General features: G+C 35.5%; 1 protein-coding gene and 1 long non-coding RNA gene across 3 annotated transcripts; one reads left to right on the top strand and one right to left on the bottom strand.

The window, feature by feature from the left end:
* Positions 1-10,791: 10,791 nt before the first annotated feature.
* On the bottom strand, positions 10,792-12,054 carry LOC149240480 (uncharacterized). Its single transcript, XM_089370186.1, has one exon. It carries the CDS (start codon positions 12,052-12,054, stop codon positions 10,792-10,794), a length of 1,263 nt encoding a protein of 420 aa, XP_089226312.1.
* Positions 12,055-17,235: 5,181 nt separating this feature from the next.
* LOC149240481 (uncharacterized) lies at positions 17,236-18,939 on the top strand. Of its 2 annotated transcripts, XR_016245534.1 has the most exons (3): positions 17,236-17,815; positions 18,485-18,568; positions 18,698-18,939. It is a non-coding gene; the product is annotated as an uncharacterized LOC149240481 (long non-coding RNA). The 2 variants fall into 2 exon arrangements; XR_016245535.1 differs by lacking the exon at positions 18,485-18,568.
* Positions 18,940-19,163: the final 224 nt, after the last annotated feature.

Here is a 19,163-nt window from a genome sequence, read left to right on the forward strand (position 1 = left end):
CTGAGCCCTCAATCAACGTACTACTGCCAGGGTATCCTTTGTCTCACAACACTATTCTCCCGAGAGAATGGATGATGGAATCATGGAATGATGGAACGCCTCTCATCTTCCCCCTCATCTATTAAATAGAGAAAACATTGGAAGGGGAACCACATGCACACACTCCATGAGTCAACATGCAACTTTACTACTTTCTTGTTTTATTCTTTTGTTTTTACTTTTTGATAGCTTTACTGATTTTTACTGTTTTCTTGTTTTATTTCTCTTTTTTTTACTTTTTGATAGCTTTACTAATTTTTACTGCTTTCTTGTTTTATTTCTCTTGTTTTTACTTTTTGATAGCTTTATTGATTTTTACTATTTTTTGTTTATTCTTATTTATATTTATTTAGAGCATGTAATTAATTTATTATTTATTTACTATTACTATTTTCTTATTTATTTAATATTATATTATTTCTTATTTCTTATTTATTACTTTTATTATTTATTATTAAGGGACATTACAGCTTGGGAAAGTTCCGGGAGCTAGCTTTGGAACTGTACGAGAACTTTTCCTTTTCTTTTCAGCGGGAGCTGCAATGGAAGCTTGGGAAAGTTCCGGGAGCTAGCTTTGGAACTGTATGAGAACGTTTTCCTTTCTTTTTAGCGAGCGTGCAATGGGAGCTTGGGAAAGTTCCGGGAGCCTTGAAGGCTGGCTCAGTTCTGGTGTTTCGTAGGGTTGGGGAATACAAAGCTTGTAGAGATGTTCCCTAGGGTTGGGGAATACAAACCCTATAGAGTGATACGTTGCATTGCCCACAAAACATGAGCCTATGTTGAAACCTTCGCAGGAAGAAAGGCCAAAGACATCCTTAATACCAATATCCTTAATTGAGAAACTGGAGGAATCTCTTCATGGGTTAAGGAAGCGTGTGACACCTCGATGTAAGGGTGATATCTGGGATGTCATGCTAATGAGTATTTCTTTTGTTGTTTATGTATATATATATCTCTAAAGATTGTGTGTGCATATTGTATGTGGTAGGGAATGCTTAAACATTAGAATTGCTTTACTTTTTCTCTTAAAAACAACTAGAGAAACATATGTAAAACTATTCCTTTGTATTTTTAGCGAGATTGTGTAATGAACTTGACATTTTAATATTTTATATATATAAAAGGGAGAGACTCCCGAGAGAGACACCCAAAGAATATATTTAGATATAAGAGAGATTATATATTTTTTATTTATATATTTAAATTGATTTTAATATTTTAATATTTTGATTCAATATTAATTTTGATTATTATATAAGTTATATAATTAAAGAAATATTTTTTATTTTTATATTTTAATTTTTTTATTATACAATATTACCCCTCCTGAACCAAGTTCCCACCTTCCATAAACTCATGCAACATAGCTTTTAATCTATGGAATGGACTGGGTTAATGGCTATGAGGTTTTAAAAGTCTATAATTTATGGACTAGGTTAATGCTTATGAGGTTTTAAAAGTCTATAATCTACGAACTTGGTTAATGGCTACTAGGTTTTAAAAGTCTATAATCTATGGACTGTGTTAATGGCTACGAAGTTCAAAGAGGTTCTTTTAATCTATGGACTGGGTTAATGGCTATGAGGTTCAATGAAGTTCGTGCTTTATGTGATTGATCCAACATAATTTGATTTTAACTTGGGAAAATTTCAAAAAATGATCTTTGGACTGGGTTAATGGCTATGAAATTCAATGAAGTTCATGCTTTATATGATTGGTCTAACATAATCTGATTTTAACTTGGAAAAACCTAAAAAAAAAATATGATTCGTTAACTTTGCAGTTGAGCAAATGAAGAGGTGGTACACCTCTTCCTCTCTTGCCAATCTTGCCAATTTGCTGAGTCTGTCTGGAAAGTTTTTTTACTTTTCAACATTCAAACCGATGTGGACAAAACTGCTATAGACAAATGTTTTTCATAGTGGGTTGAACATCAAAAGGATTATAAGATGTTTTTTTCCTACATCTGCTGGGTATATGGAGGTGCAGAAATGCCAAAATATTTTGTCAGATGGTCCCAAGCCTGAAGACTTTGGAGTATGTTTGGGAGATCGAAGCCATCAAAGAGAATTGTTCACTATAAGGATTTGGGGCCTCTAAGGCAATGGGCTACTTTGATGGTGCTCCACTAATGGGGCTTGTGGATGTGGGGTGCATAATGTCCTAAAGGTCAGACCTACCAATTTTTCAGGCATGTGTGGAGTAACTAACAACAGAGCAGAATTGTTGGCTCTGTGGGGTGCGAGGTGTGTTGAGATAAAATGTGAACAGAATTGAAAAGAAGGAGATGTAGCTCTCAGGTGTGGCCTGCACCTGGAGACTACACTCACAAAAATAGAGAGATCACTCTATTACTCATCAATGAAAGATTACATCATTAAATACAATACTAGGAATTAGGAAGTTGCAAACAAACTCCTAAACTCTAGGAACTAATCCTAAACTAGGGAGAACGTTACAACAATGTAACCATTTTCTCCATTAATACAAAATAATATTAATTATTTTCAACTCCCCCCCTTAATGGAGAAAGGGTTCTCCTGGACTCCTAGCATCCTTCTAAACAATTCAAATTTCACACGTGCAAGTGGCTTTGTAAAAATATCAGCCAAATTGTCACAAGTTTTACAATATTCAACAGCAATTTCTTTTGACTGTATTTTCTCTCTAACAAAATGGAACTGAGTGTCTATATGTTTGGTGTTTTTGTGAAACACTGGATTGTATGCCAATTTAATGGTGCTCTGGTTGTCGCTTTTGATGGAAGTGGGATTCTTCTGTTCTTTTCCTGCATCTTTGAGAAGCCTTCTCAACCAGATCGCTTCACACGTCGCTGCACACAATGCTTGATACTCAACTTCACACGAAGACAAGGCTACAGTACTCTGCTTCTTGCTGCTCCATGCTATGACCCCGGATCCTATGTTGAATGCGTAACCTGTGATGGACCTCCGATCATCCAAGTTACCTGCCCAGTCTGAGTCTGAAAAACCTGCTAGAGTAACATCAGATGCGTCAGTGTATAAAATACCACAATTATCAGTACCACAAAGATACCTCAACACGCTTTTTGCTGCTACCCAGTGACTTTCAAGCGGTTTTGACATGAATTGGCTCAACACACTAACAGAGTATGCCAAGTCAGGTCTGGTTGTTGTAAGATATATCAAGCTGCCAACCAGCTGTCTGTACATTGTAGCATTAACCTCTTTAGTGCCATCGTCAGTGCAAAGGTGTCGCTGCTGATCTACACTGATCCATACCAAACTTTTCCAACAGATTTCTGGCATACTTCCCTTGGGTAAGAAAAGTTTGCCCAGTATCTCTGCATACTTCTAATCCCAGACAATAGTGAAGGCTTCCGAGATCTTTCATCTCAAAAACTTGTGCCATAAGCCTTTTGATTCCTCTGATTAAATCATCTGCATTTCCTGTTATAATCATGTCATCCACATACAAAGAAATCAAAATAATCTGCCCCTGATTATTGTACGTGGTATACAAATTTGGGTCATTTAAACTTCTATAGAAGCCATGCTCTATAAAGAAAGAATCAACCTTTTCGTACCAAGACCTGGGTGCTTGCTTTAAACCATATAAAGCCTTTTTCAATCTGCAAACAAGATGTTCCTGCCCCTGCTTTACAAATCCTTCTGGCTGTACTAAGTAAATTTCCTCTTTTAAATCACCATTTAAAAATGCAGATTTAACATCAAGCTGGTGTAATTCCCAATTACATTTAGTAGCTAAAGCAATAAGCATTCTGATTGTATTTAACTTTGCTACAGGTGCAAAAGTATCATCAAAATCTATACCTTCCTGCTGTGAATATCCTTTTGCAACCATCCTAGCTTTTAATTTCTCTATGCTTCCGTCTGCATTCATTTTTGGTTTAAACAGCCATTTACATCCTATGGGTGTTTTATTCTTAGGCAGTTCAACTAAATCCCAAGTATCATTTCTAAAAATTGATTCCATTTCTTCATTCATTGCAACTCTCCATTCCTTAAATTGACTAGCTTCTTTGTAATTAGAGGGTTCTACAATGTTCAAAACCTTTGACATTAAAGCATAGTCTCTCAATTTTAATGGTAATTGAGTCTTCCTACCTGATCTCCTTGGTAGGGGACTTACCTCAATTTTTTTTTTCTTCTGCTACAACTAGGCTTGCATTATCACCTTCTTGCTGTTCTTCTTTTTGCTCTTCTTTCTGCTCCTGCTCTCTTTCATCCTCGCTGCTTTCCTCCAACAACAATGGAATGTGCCAATCATCACCAACGTCATCTTTCCCTTCTTGTACCTGTTCATGAAACACTACATCCCTGCTTGCAAATGTCTTACGAGACTCAGGATTGAATAATTTATATGCTTTAAATTATGTGCCATAACCAACAAAGATGCATCTAACTGCTTTAGGGTCTAATTTCTTCCTATCAGCTTTAGGTATATGGGCAAATGCTTTTGACCCAAATACTCTTAGATGGTTTACTACTGGTTTAAATCCATATAGAGCTTCAAAAGGGGTTTTGAAGCCAAGATACCTAGTAGGACTTTTGTTCTTCAAATATACAGCAGTGTTGATAGCCTCTGCCCAAAAACTATTAGAGAGACCCTTACCTTGTAGCATGCTCCTTGCGCACTCCACCAAGGTTCTGTTTTTGCGCTCTGCAACTCCATTCTGCTGTGGTGTGTGTGGCACTGTATACTGTTGAACGATCCCGTGAGATTTGCAGAATTTCATGAATTCCCTTAGCTTGTATTCTCCCCCTTGATCAGATCGGAGAATTTTTATACTCTTACCAAACTGTTTTTCCACCAAGGTTTTAAATTCTATAAAGCACTGGAAAGTCTGACTTTTCTTGTTCAAAAAATAAACCCATGAATATCTAGTGCAGTCACTAATAAATAACAGAAAATAATATGCTCCTCCTAGCGAACTTGTCTGCATAGGTCCGCATACATCAGTGTGCACTAGTTCTAAAATATCTGTTTCCTTCCTCCTATCATGCACATGAAACTGTTCTCTATGCATTTTTCCTAAGGCACAACCATCACAATTTAACTGAATATTACGAAAGATAGGGAGTCCCTCAACCATACCTTTCTTCTGCAATAACATGAGGTCCTGCAAATTCAAATGACCGAACCTCTGATGCCAGAGTTGTTCGACTGTCGATCCTCCTGCAACCATGGCTTGCTTTGGTATACTTTTTGCATTCAGTCTGTATAGGCTTCCAACTCGCATGCCTGTTGCAAATATTTCATTCCTGCAATCCTTTATCACACAATGAGTCTTAAAGAACTCGACTTGCATATCTTGATCAGCCATCATGGATACAGATATCATATTTTTCTTAATTCCAGGTACATATAAAACATTTGTAAGGTGACTAATTTTTCCATTTGGTAACTTGACTAAAATCACCCCATAACCTTTAATCTCGTATCCACTATCATCTCCTAGGTATATTTTTGATCCATTTACACTGTCTTCAAGACTATCAAAAAATTCCTTTTTACCTGTCATGTGAGAGGATGCTCCGGAATTGACATACCAAATATCGTCCTCATTAGATGCTGAAAGGGCACAGTCGACTATGAACAGTCGAAATTCATGACTGAATTCTTTATCTTCTTCAACAAAGTATCCTCTATGCTTTGCATTTGCCTGCCTCCTCTTTGCATCATCAGCCTGCTTCTTATAACATTCACTCTATATATGACCCTTCTTTCCACAATAATAACATTTATTTTCAGAATGATTTGCAAGAATACCTTTATATGAATGTGAATTCTTATGTGATGTTCCTCCTTTCTGCTTTGATTGATGCTGCGACTGCTTTCCTTTGAATGATCTTCGTTTCGCCATCAGTGCAAGATCATCACTCTGGGGATTCAAGTTCTACCGCCACTCCTCCTCTTGCTGCAAGATCCCTGTGAGATCATCAAATGTGGGCGCTTTCTCCTTTGCCGACAATCCAGTGATAAATGTTTGAAATTCATCTCACATCCCATTCAGTGTGATTGCGACAAGATCAGAGTCAGACACCGTCACTCCGATGTTCCCCAATCTGTCTTTCACATCTTTGATTCGCGCAATAAATGCAGCAGCAATCTCATTTTCGTTCATCCTCATCGAAAATAGCTTGCTTTTAAGTGCCAAGACTCGGCTTATGTTTTGGGTCTGATACAGATTTTTGATGGTCGTCCAAATCTCTGCGGACGTTTTACAGTCTCTAATGTGTGCAATAATGTTGTCCTTCACAGACATCTTCAGCAAAATTTTCGCCTTGTTCTCTCGTTTATCCCAGTCTTGCTCCTGCGTCCCCGCATTCGGCTTCTGCTCATCGCCTGTAAATATGGACCAAGCATTCGCACCCTCAAGCAAGGTCTGGTTCTTAAACTTCCAGTTCGTGAATTTAGATTCATCAAGTTTACCAGACTCGTGAAGGTAAGATTCCATCGTATTACTCATTCTGATCAGATCTACAAAATGAATCTACCCAACAACAAAAAAATGATACCTATCAGACCGATCTACAGTGTCTGGCAATCCCGCTCGGATGAGCAAATTCGGCGTTTTCAATACAGTCAAAGAATTGATCTGATCAAAATTGATCTGATCTGCCTCTCCCGAATAGATCTGCAGCTTTGCCGATCTGCACCCCTTGCAAACTGCCAAACGAAGTTGAGGCTTCCTGCAGATCCCCTTGAAGGAAGATTGGCGCGTCCCCGTGTGTATCAGCGCTTTTCCGAGCGAAAAATCGCGCCAATAAAAAATCGCTTAGAGTAAATTTGATGTCGCGATTAATCCGTGAAATTCCGCGCCAATCAGGTGTTTTGGCGCTCTGGCGCGATTAATCCCCAAACAGTCGCGCCAATTCCGCCCTCCTGGCGCTACTGTCAGCGCGAAAAGCGCGCCAATCTCCTTTCTACTCAGGAAAAAAAAATAAAAATAAATAAATAAATAAATCTGAGTCCGAGCCAGGTGTTCTGCAGTCCACCTGCTCAATTAAGCACAGAGCTCTTGTGTACACGCGGCCACAAAGGCACTTCAAGCCACATAGGCAATTCTACCACACATGCAAGCTAGCTACAAAGGCACTTCAGCCACAAAGGTGATAAAAGATCAGGCTCACCCAATCTGAGCTCTGATACCAAGATAAAATGTGAACAGAATTGAAAAGAAGGAGATGTAGCTCTCAGGTGTGGCCTGCACCTGGAGACTACACTCACAAAAACAGAGAGATCACTCTCGTACACTCTATTACTCATCAATGAAAGATTTCATCATTAAATACAATACTAAGAATTAGGAAGTTGCAAACAAACTCCTAAACTCTAGGAACTAATCCTAAACTAGGGAGAACGTTACAACAATGTAACCATTTTCTCCATTAATACAAAATAATATTAATTATTTTCAGCTTGTTGTTTGGTTGGTGATAGAGAAAATGGTGGTTGTTGGTGACTCCAAAACGATTGTAAATTGGGAAGGGGCAATCCGTCTTTGGGCCACCTTCACTATTCCACTGGATGCAATATATCAGAGAGCTTGTGAGGTATTTTAAGAACATTACTTTTACTCACATCTATAAAAAGTAGAAAATGGAGGCCAGCCTCCAATCCAAACTTGGAGGTTCTGTACAGTAGGCGAAATCATATTTAATTCTTTTGTGGACGGAGTTCTTAGCTGCACTAAGTATTTCAAGATATAGTGCTTCCTTTTCGCATTTCTAGGCTTCTTTTTATGAAGCAATGACAGTGTTATAACAAAGCCGGTTTTTAGTAGGGGTTAATGGTTCCTGTAGTTTATGAAGTCATGAGGTATGGAAGAAAACATATTTATGAAGATCCTCTGGGCAAGAATGGTCCATAGCACACTAGAGTGTCAATTGTTAAGCGCACTGTCTATGATATTTTTTTTATTAATAGATAATATTATGTTGATTAGACTTATAAAGTAACCCACCGTAGAAAAAGATTTTTTGAATCACAACTTGGCGAAGATGTAACTTCTTTTGCCTTTTTTAATAAAGATAGCTCATTTTTTAAGTGTATGAAAAAAAAACAAACTCCATATGTCGAATTCCTTCCTTGACACGGTTTTAATCAAGCAAATTCTATAGCTCAATTCCCCTGGAGGCCGTTTTAATTAATTAAAAATGTGGTTTACTGCGGTACAAGGAATGGAGTAAAAAAATAGTTTTGATGATGAACCATATTTGTTGGCCAAATTTTTTTGAAATGTGATTTCTACAGAAAGATTTTTCTTAATACTGAAATTGTTATTGGTTTGGTGTTAGTGTGACTAAAAATTAATATTGATATTTGTTTGGAGTTAAGTGAAATTAATATAATTTTTTATTTTTTTATTTCTTAAGATAATATTATTATTATTAACCATATAATTTGTAATTTTATATTTTTTACTAAATAAGTATTTTTGTAATAATGTATCATTTTTAAGTAGTGGATTTTAGATATTAACAAAAAAATAGTTTTTTTGTTTTTATGTTTAAATTGTTTAGAATCATGTAGGATTTTTTTTGAATCACAAGTTTGTGTTGTAAACTCTCCACAATTCTAGTGTTTTAGAGGTTTTTTAGGCTGCTAAATCCATATATGTAGTGAAAACCACATTCTAAACAATAAAAAATAAGATTTCCAACAAAAAAATTTCACCAAATTCCAGCCAAATCTTCGAAACATAGAGATGTTTAGACAGTGGCTTGACAAAAGTATATTAAAATATAGATAAAAACAAAAATGAATATTTTTCAATATTTAACTTAGTTATAATATCTTTTAGCATTTTTTATAGGTAGAATTGTTGATTGTTTTTTAATAAGTTTTTAAAGAGTTTATGTTTTCCCAAATTTATATGATAGTTTTTTTGCTTAGTTGAAGATCATTTTATTGTATTAATCAATGGTATATTTGTAATGTCTATGATACCTACCTATATGATATCAATGGTATGTTTGTAATGTCTAAGAAAATAAATGTATGATATAGTAGTTTTAGAACATTAGTTAAAAATTAAATATTTTTTTAAAAGGAACAATACAATATAACATTTTTTTACACAGTAGGAAAATTTATCATAACTCATATCGAATCAACAATGTAGACAATAGTCATAGTTGCATGTAAGTTGTCTCATTACTATTAGATAAGGAAAACCATGCTACTTGAATTTACTTCATTGATGGTCGGTAAGGAGGCAAGGTTTCACTCCGGCTATATGCCTTTAAATCTCGAGCCATTAATCTATTTCCTTACGTCTTAGAAAACCAAACTCTTAACCAAATAAAAACAATTTTATAATATTTTATAATATTAAATAATTATTACTTTCAATTCCCTTTTTCTTTTTCAAATAAAAAACATAATATAATTTAAATTCATAAAACTTATTAGAATGATAAATAACTTTTCCCTTTAAATTTGATCTATCAACCTTTAATACTCAAAAGTTACAGCCATTAATTCTCCCTGTCCATTTTCTATGAGATTTAATAATTATACTTATTTTCTCGGTCTCCACTTGTTTTGTCTTGATTTACATCATTCACCTTGGTCAAAAGAATTATAATAACAAAGATAAGATAAGATTTCAAGAGTCATCAGAGGGAGTCAGGAAGAGTATACTTTATCCCACATAGTAACTGCGAAAGTAATTACACCGATAGGCATTATTTGCGGGGATGGGTGTGCAGACACTTTTCACCCCAACCAATCATCGGTCTTCATTTTCGTCATCCTCTTCTCAATTAAAAATTACCACGTGGACTCTAATCGTTGGGCCTTTTATCTATAATTTCCCGGTTCCTTTTTTAGGGTTTGGATATGATTTCACTACAGCAGACACTGATGGGCAAGTGACAAGCCAATCCATCTCGGTGAAATCTTCCAAACGCCGAGCAAAAGGCAGTTGGGTGACAATGTTATATTGTCTTTGATGAGTTCAAATGGTTCAACACGTAGTCTAACGAGGCGGAGGAGTTGCCTGGAAAGTTATGGAAATTTTGGTCATATTTAGAGAAAATCCAGTAAGAATTTTTGTAATCCAAGTTATAGTTGTTAAACTTCAAAATTTTAGGTGTCGTAGACGTTTTTGATGGTGCTAATCCATTTCCACCATCAAAAACACGATTCAAACACTGCTTCTACCAGCTTTTTTGAATTTTTTTTGCCCAGATTCCAGCCACTTTTGGTCGTCCGGGAAATTCCTCTACTTCGTTAGACAACATTTAACCTACAGTAGAAAAAGGGCTTTTTAGCATCAGATCGGCCTCTATCGCAGTTGGGAGATCTTTAATGACACACTTATTGATTTGAAGGATTGGAGCTCTTGTAATGGTGACATTAGCAGTTGCAGAGTCTATGCTTTAAAGTTGCAGGGATATAGTTGCACGAGAGCTCCAATTCGAGTGGAGATGAAAACAGATACGTTCCTAGATTTTTCAGAAAGAAAAAGCTATATAGTGTTATATTAAGTCTGTAATAATAGATTCAGATTGTACATATAATGCATATAAGAGAAGCATCAGACAAAAAACCAGAGGAGAGATTCTTCTGTGCAGATTGCCAAATAAACTCAGGGATGCACACATGCAAGGGACATCAGCGCCAGCTATGCGGAGAATCAGTGATAGGTGAAGCCATACATATTCCGACAGATACAGGAAAGTCAAAAATCAAAATGGAGAAGCCAGAGATAGATCATAAAGACAAATGAAAGGAGAATTAAAAACCCGGAATGCAGAAGTCCTGTATGGAAAAGGACTCCTTGCCAGCAAAAACCTGCAAAGACCATGATCCTGTTCCGAGTTGAAGGCCCTCCTTTGACAAGCAATCCGCTTCCAGGTTCTTGGCTCGGCAGACGTGCTGAATGGAGCTCCCTCCCATTTGACCCCAAAAGAACATAATTCTATCCAACCAGTATGTGAGGTGAGGGCATTTGATGAGGCATTTGCCATTGACATGATCGACCATGGTTTTTGAGTCCCCAAAGATTGAAATGGGATGGATGTCAAAGAAAATACAAAAAGCGAGAAGTCCAGCGAGTGCCTTTGCCTCCGCCAAGCTGTTTGTACCCATACCTGCGTTCCAGGACAGGTTGTAGTGTAGGTTCTCATCCATAATAATGACCACTCCACAGCCGCATGAATTTTGATGGGCAGCACCGTCGAAGAAGGCCCTCGGGGACCTAAGGAGGGAATCTGTTAGCCCACTCTTGTTGGCATTTTTCAGATTTGGAAGCTTTTTGGGGACGGAGTCATATATGAGAACAATGTGATGCAATATATCCGAGAGGGGCTCCTTTGCTTCATTGAAGATTTTATTATTCCTCCACCTCCAGGCACACCATAAGGCAATAATGATGATCGATCTCCATGAATCTCTTTGCCGACTCCACCAATCAAAAGCAGCATGGGTAGAAACGTGTTGCAGAAGAGGGAAACCATATGGATAAGCCAGATCTCGCCATATTTGCTGAGTAGAAGAGCACTGGAAGAACATGTAAAAATTTGACGACTCTTCTAATTCACACATTTGGCATCTGCTCGGCCCATGCCACTGTCTTTTCCTCAAATTCTCCCAGGACAAATTCTTATTATAAAACACCAGCCACGAGAAGTATATGAATTTAGGAGCGCAACCTGATTTCCAAAACGCTGGTGGGAAAGAGGGATAAGAGAGCATAGGCTTTGAGCCAATCATATCAGCATATATATTCTTTACACATACCTGAGTATTAGCATTTGACAGATTCCAGATCAAGAAATCCTGAGGCATGGATCTGATAAAGCCGCAACTCCTCAGAACGTTCCTGATCGAGTCCCATTGGCTCGACAGTGACTCCGGCAAAACCAGTTCAGCGGCCGATTTCCATATAGGGAGGGGACCTTGCCAACCTAAAATCAACTTATCCCATGTGAAGAAGCCTTTGCCATGGAGGAAAAAAAGGAACCTGTCAGGGATAGATATAGTCTCGCGCCCACTCATGATGGGATCAATTCCAATGAGAATTCTATTGCCGGACTGAAAGCACCATTTCTAGATTATGTCGCTTTTCAGCTCTCACCCTAGCATATAATGTGCATTTGAAATTTCCGTTAAAGATTCACCTAATTATTTCTTTTGTGAAGGTTTTATTGTTTTGTTGAGGATCCGTGAGTGTTGAAATTCAGACGAGATAGATGCATTTATTCATGCAAAACTTAAGGTTCAGATTCAACGGTGAGGGTTTTATTGGTTAGAGAAGTTTGAGAGGTTTTCTGTTTTTGAAATGCGATGACTCCATCCTGAGGTTCGAACCTAGATGTCCTAAGCTTATCAGCTTAAAAGCATAACTAGATGTCCTAATCTTATTAGCTTAAAAGCATAATTTTAGAACTGAAAGAGCACTTTTAGATCATCTCCTCCAGGCATATCTATAGGGGATTTAACAATGTAGCAAATAATTTATCAAAGAGAGTTCTATCTCTTACCTGGTCACATATCATTGGTGGAATGGGAGCGAAACTCTATTACTGAAACTCACACTCTTACATAGCACGACTTCTCTAATCTACAATTCACTTACAGGTGTAATGCTATTCTGCCAGAGCATCAATCAGACTTATGGACGATGCTTCAAGATAGTTTATCCCTTGATATATTTATCATTCTCTACATCTTTTTAATTTTCAGATTTTCAGGTCACTAACGGTCATTGTTGTATATTTGTTTTTCTCTGAGATGAATTTTTTGGTGATTTTTCAGAAAACTGTTATTGCTGAATGCAAACAAGTTTGATCCATATAAGCAAGGCAACAGGCTATTATTGTTTGTAAGTCAGAGTCTCACAGCAAAAAAGTATATTGTTATACTGTAAAGAGTGTTGTTATGATCTTGTAAGTCAATGTCGTACAACAAAACGATTGTTGTTATACTGATGTAAAAATCAAAGCAGTTACAACGTATTTGTATTTTTTTGGTTCTATAAGAATAACAAAAAATGCCATTTTGACCATGGAATTAAAATGTGCGGAAGTTCGTAATAATCTTTCTTACCATTATACTTATACTTTTCATAATAGTTGTTATTTCATCCATTAAGAATTTTCTTGTAGATAGAACTTTTTAGTAAGCCTTCTTAAAATAATTTTTTACACTATATCTACTACATCAAACTTATTGCTAGAGATGACTTGAATACATTACAACTTATCTATATACTCAAGGGGATTAGGGTATGACCCTAACACACCCTTCTCTTTATAAGAAACATTGTACTTAAGGTCAAAGATGAGGGAATCATATCAATACCTCTTGGACACTGTGTTGGTGGAGACATCTTTCTTTTGTTGAGGAAGGCCACATGCTACAACTAAATGACACCTTATTCATCTAGTCATGGAAGGCTAGTTTGAACATGGAAATAAGACTCGTTTAAAAGTTATAATTTTAAATCATTAGTTCAATACACTACAACTTTATAGAGGCCATAAATTTTGGAAGAAATCTTCTAGAAGTGGTTGTCTTTAAGTGAGGATTTCTTATAAGGCTACATATAGAGGAATGGGTGAATGCATGAAGATGGGTTACACTTTTTAGCAAGGGCACAAATTGGGAGGGAGAAAAAAACAACTCCATTGAGCAATATTGAAGTGGTTGTCTTTAAGTGAGGATTTCTTATAAGGCTACAGATAGAGGAATGGGTGGATGCATGAAGATGGGTTACACTTTTTAGCAAGTGCACAAGTTGAGAGGGAGAAAAAAACAACTCCATCGAGCAATATTTTAGCCCTGGTTGAGCTATTTGAGGACTGAAAAATAAACCCTTGATCAAGCTATTTGAGAACTTAAAAATAAACCCTTGATCGAGCTCCTATGTAACCCACAGTTACATAGGAGCTCGATTGGGTTATTTTTTTTAAATTCTCGCCAAAAACACAACGAGGAGTTTATGGTTCAAAGGGCTCAATCGAGCCCTTGTTCAACGATGTTAAGAGCTCAATCAAGGGTTTATTAAACCATGAATCGAGTTATTTCAAATTTTACCTTAAGCGTTGAAAGAGCTTTTTAAGTGCTCAATCGAGTTGTTGAGGGCCAAAAAATAGAGTTTTGGCTCCACTTCTGCAGATTTCTCTGCAACACCGTTTTGTACCGAGTGGACTTAGGGCATAATTTGTCCTTATGTAGCAGAGTTGATCATGTTGGATTCGTGAAGGAATCCTTTAGCCAATGGCATATGAGTTTGGCATTTTCAAATTCATATGATATTTTTTTATCTATTTTTATTTTAACATAATGCTTGAAAATTTTTTGGACAATTTCAAAGGGGTTGAATAAAAAATCAATAACATAAAATATACAAAGTGAAATTTGTCAAAAAATACAAATATCTTCGTTTACGAGTCCTCTTCATAATGATACTCTTGGTTTTTGAGTTTATTTAAATAGTAGAAAAAAATCTTACGCGTGAACACGTGTCTGCAAAATACAATTGAAATATTACTTCGCCAATTTAAAATATATATATATATATATATATATATATATATATAATTTTGCATACAAAAACAAATTGTTAGTATGCATAACTTAGTTCTCTCTGTAGATCATATATATATATATAATTACACATTTTAAACTAAATTATGCTACGTGAACAGTACATACCTCCTAAGATGTGTGAAAATTTGCAAGGACAAGCATTTCATTTAATGGAAAATTGATAGATTATACACCACTAATTTTTTTTGCAAAAATATCATCAGGAAAACAACATAATTTTCCACAAATTGTCTTTTTGCTCCGAATCAAAATTTACAATGCTTATATGAATTTTGATGGCTTTAATTTGATAAAAGAGTAAAATTTTGAAATTTCATCGCCACATTTGGCCCAAAAGTGTAACCCATGTTCATGCATTCACCTGAATAACTTATCCCCTTCTTAAAAATGACATTTGGGAATGATGTTGATCAACATTATACTTCAGCGTTATTGAAGCCATTATGAGATTATACTTGAGAGTGCATAGAATGTTGGCTCGAGCAATGACGATTTTGTGTATCTCCTCCATCTTAGAAGAATTTCATGGTAAGCAGGATATAATTGATGAGGGATTTTGACTATAAACAGCCTCAAAGGGAGTCATTTTAGTGGCACAATGATAAGTTATATTGTCCCACTTGACCCATTAAGAATGATGCTCTAAAGTAAAACATCAATAATATGCCTCTAAGCACTTGTTGAGAGATTTAGTTTGAAAAAATGTCACTTGGGTATTATTGCACAATTCAACACCGTACAACTGATTAACACTCCCCAGAAATTCACCTTGTTTTGCAATTGGTATCACTAAAAATCAAAATTCATTCATTCAAATGGATTGGGATACCATCGAAGGGAGTTGGGAGAAGTAGAGTACTTAATCCCATTTTGGGAGCCGTGAAATTAATTTAGTTGCATTAATTAAGAGAGACGATCAATTCTATCATATCGTGGGGCATGGGCAGTGATGAGATATTGCACGAAATGGGCTTCTCAAGTTCTCTCCAATCTCAGTGCTATAATGACGCTGAGGCCGTTGCATCGGAGTCCCATCGTTCACAAAGTTGATATTCAATTTTAAAGTGAGCAAGCAAACCGTTTCGTTCGTACTCGTTTGATCTGCATATCTCGGATTCCTTCCTTGAGAAGGTTTTAATTAATTAAATATGACAAGTTAAGTGTTTTACTGCAGCATAGAGAATGGACTAAAAAAATTAATACTGAAGTTATTGGTTTTGGGGTTAGTGTGAGTAAAAATTAATACCCGATATTTTATTGGGCTTTAGTGAAAATTATTTGTAATTTTATATTTTTTAATAAATAAGTATTGTGAAATAATATATAATTTTAATGTGATTGATTTTATATATTAACTAACAAAGGATTATGGTATATTTGGAAAGTTTTATGTATATTTTATTTTCTGGTTTAAATTGTTAGGTAGGAGTTTTTTGGAATTATAAGTTTGAGTTGTAAATTTTTCATAATTTGAGTGTTTTAAGAGTTTTTTAAGCTACTAAATCTATATATGTAGTTAAAAACTCATTTTAAAAAACAAAAATTAAGATTTGACAAAAAAAAAAAATCATTGAACAAAATTTCAAAACATAGATGTTTGGGCAGTGACTTAACAAAAGTATATTAAAACATAAATAAAAACAAGAATGAATATTTTTCAATATGTAGTTTAGTTGTAATATCTTTTGGCTTTTTTTATAAGTAGAATTGTTGATTGTTTTTAAATAAGTTTTTAAAGAGTTTATGTTTTCTCAAATTTTAAATTGTTTCATCTAAGATTTATATGATAGTTTTTTCGCTGAGTTGAATATCATTTTATTGTATTAATCAACGGTATGTTTGTAATGTTTATCTATTCTTTTTAAAAAATGATAGAAAATAAATATATGATATAGAAGTTTTACAACATTAGTTTAAAATTAAAGATTTTTTTTAAAAGAATAATATAATATAACATTTTCTACACAGTGGAAAAATTTATCATAACTCATGTCAAATTAATAGTGAGGACAATCTTCATAGGTGCATGTAGGTTGTCTCATTACCCTTAGATAAGGAAAACCATGCCACTTAGAATTATCCCGTTGGTGGTCCGTAAGGAGACAAAGTTTCACTCTCATTAGATGCCTTTGAATCTTCTACTATTAACTTATTTCCTTACGTCCTAGAAAAACAAACACTTAACCAAATAAAAACAATTTTAAAGCATTTTATAAAATAAAATAATTATTACTCTCAACTTCCCCTTTTCTTTCTCAAATAAAAAACCTAACATAATTAAATGGTTAACCTAAAAGAACTAATAACTTATTTAAATGGTTAACCTAAAAGAACTAATAACTTATTAGAATAATATTTAACTTTTCCCTTTAAATTTGATCGATCAATCTTTAATACTCAAAAGTTACAGCCATTGATTATAACTGTCCATTTTTATGAGATTTAATAATTACACTTATTTTCGCCATCTTCACTTGCTTTGACTTGATTTACATTGTTCACCTTGGTCAAAAGAATTATAATAACAAAGATAAGCTAAAATTTCAGGAGTCACCAAAGGATTCAGGAAGAGTAGCGTACTTTATCCTACATAGTAACTGCGAAAGTAATTAGGTTGATAGGCGTTCTCTCTGCGGCGTTGGGGTGTGCAGACACTGTTCACCCCAACCAATCACCGTTCTCCATTTTTTCCGTCCTCTTCCGAATTAAAAGATTGCCACGTGGACTCTAATCGTTGGGCCTTTCATCTATAATTTCTCCGGCCAGGTTCCATTTTTGGGGTTTGGATATGATTTCACCGCAGACTCTGATCTCGCCAGTGGTGAGGGAAATCAGAGCAGATAATCTAATGGAAAGTGAAAAGCCAATCCATGCCAGTGAGATCTGCCAAATGCCGAGCAAAAGGCAGTTGGGTCACAATGTTATATCGGCTTTGATGAGTTTCAAATTGTTCGACATTTAATCTACAATAGAAGCAGGGTTTTTTTTAGCATCAGATCGACCTCTATCACAGTCGGAGGCTCTTTAATGACACACTTATCGATTTGAAGGTTTGGAGCTCTTGTAATGGTGACATTAGCAGTTGCAGAGTCTATGCTTTAAAGTTGCAGGGATACAGTCCCACGAGAGCTCCAGTTCGAGTGGAGATGAAGGCAGATACGTGCCTAGATTATGTCGCTTTTCAACTCTCACCCTAGCATACAAGGTGCATTTGAAATTTCTATTAAAGATTCATCTAATTATTTTTTTTGTGAAGGTTTTACTATTGTGTTCAGGATCTGTGAGTAAGTGTTGAAATTCAGAGTAGATAGATGTATTTATTCATGCAAAACTTAAGGTTCTGATTGGACAGTTAGGGTTTTATTCATTAGAGAAGTTTGAGAGCTTTTCAATTTTTGAAATGCGATGACTCCATGCTGAGGTTCGAACCTGGGACAATAGGTGTGAGTTGTTCGTTTCTAGCGGTAGTGAAAGGGAGGAGCTCGTGTCAGGGCTCCTGAAGTCGTTCGTTACGCATTTGCAAGCAACGAAAGAGTAGGTTGGGAGAGTCGAGCGTTTAATAAAACTTGAAACGGATGAAATTCAAAATGACGGCCCCTGGTTCACCAAAGGGTTATCCCTTGTTGAATAAATGAACTTGTGCTAACTTTCAATGAATTCTTTGTATCACGGGTTAAAAATGAGTCTAATTTGCCTCTTTTTTCTGCTCAACACAGCTATTCTTTGACAATACTTAACTAAATCCCCTACACTCATGATTTATTTTTTCTTTAACTAAATTCCCCAAATTCCCCTAATTCTTTTGCTTTAACTAAATTCCCCAAATTCCCTTAATTTTGTGGATAAATTTCTCTGGTTCGTTAGCACTCCTGAGGTGTTGGAGTTGGTCAACACAGTTGACACCGAGATATCTCAGATGGAAGCTGCCAAAAACTTCCAGCATACTCTGTATTCAAAGGTGGGAAGGACACCAAATTCTTTCTATTTTATTTGGAACAATATTTGGCTTTGCGTGGGGCTAAAACATGAATATAATTAATGTATTTTTACTTTTAACATGGGGCTAACGAACATGTTTCTATTTCAGGGCCAGGTATACATTGGAGCTTATATGTTTTATGTATTTGTCGTAAAGCTTATTGCCTCGCTGTTATAAAATGAATGAGTGCAAAACCAATTATAACCCTCTTATAGCTTATGTTAAATCCTACTTCATCAATCAAAATTTTGTACTTATGATCTGTTCCGATAATTATGTTACTCTACTGTTTGGAGTTGTAAACACTTAAATTTCTCAGATCTTGGATTGCTATATATTTTTTAACAATGAATGAACCACTGAGAAAATCATAAAAAATATTGACAATATACTTCTATTTCTGTATATTGAATTCATATTTTATAGATAGCAAAAATCACTATTGTTTCTACAAATATCCTACGAAATTGTAAGATCAAGCCGAAAAAGGAAAAAAAGGAGATTTTTTTCCTCTGGTAATGAAATGTTAAGGCTTACGTTCACTGCATTTACCCATTCAGTTTTATAAAAATAC

Source organism: Pinus tabuliformis, chromosome 8 (assembly GCF_031772625.1).
Source record: "Pinus tabuliformis cultivar Carrire ecotype Pingquan chromosome 8, CPIR1, whole genome shotgun sequence".
Lineage (NCBI taxonomy): Eukaryota > Viridiplantae > Streptophyta > Pinopsida > Pinales > Pinaceae > Pinus > Pinus tabuliformis.

What these genes read in the sequence shown, in the direction of transcription:
- LOC149240480 (XM_089370186.1), bottom strand. Translation starts at nt 12,054, where the DNA reads ATGAGTGGGCGCGAGACTATATCTATCCCTGACAGGTTCCTTTTTTTC.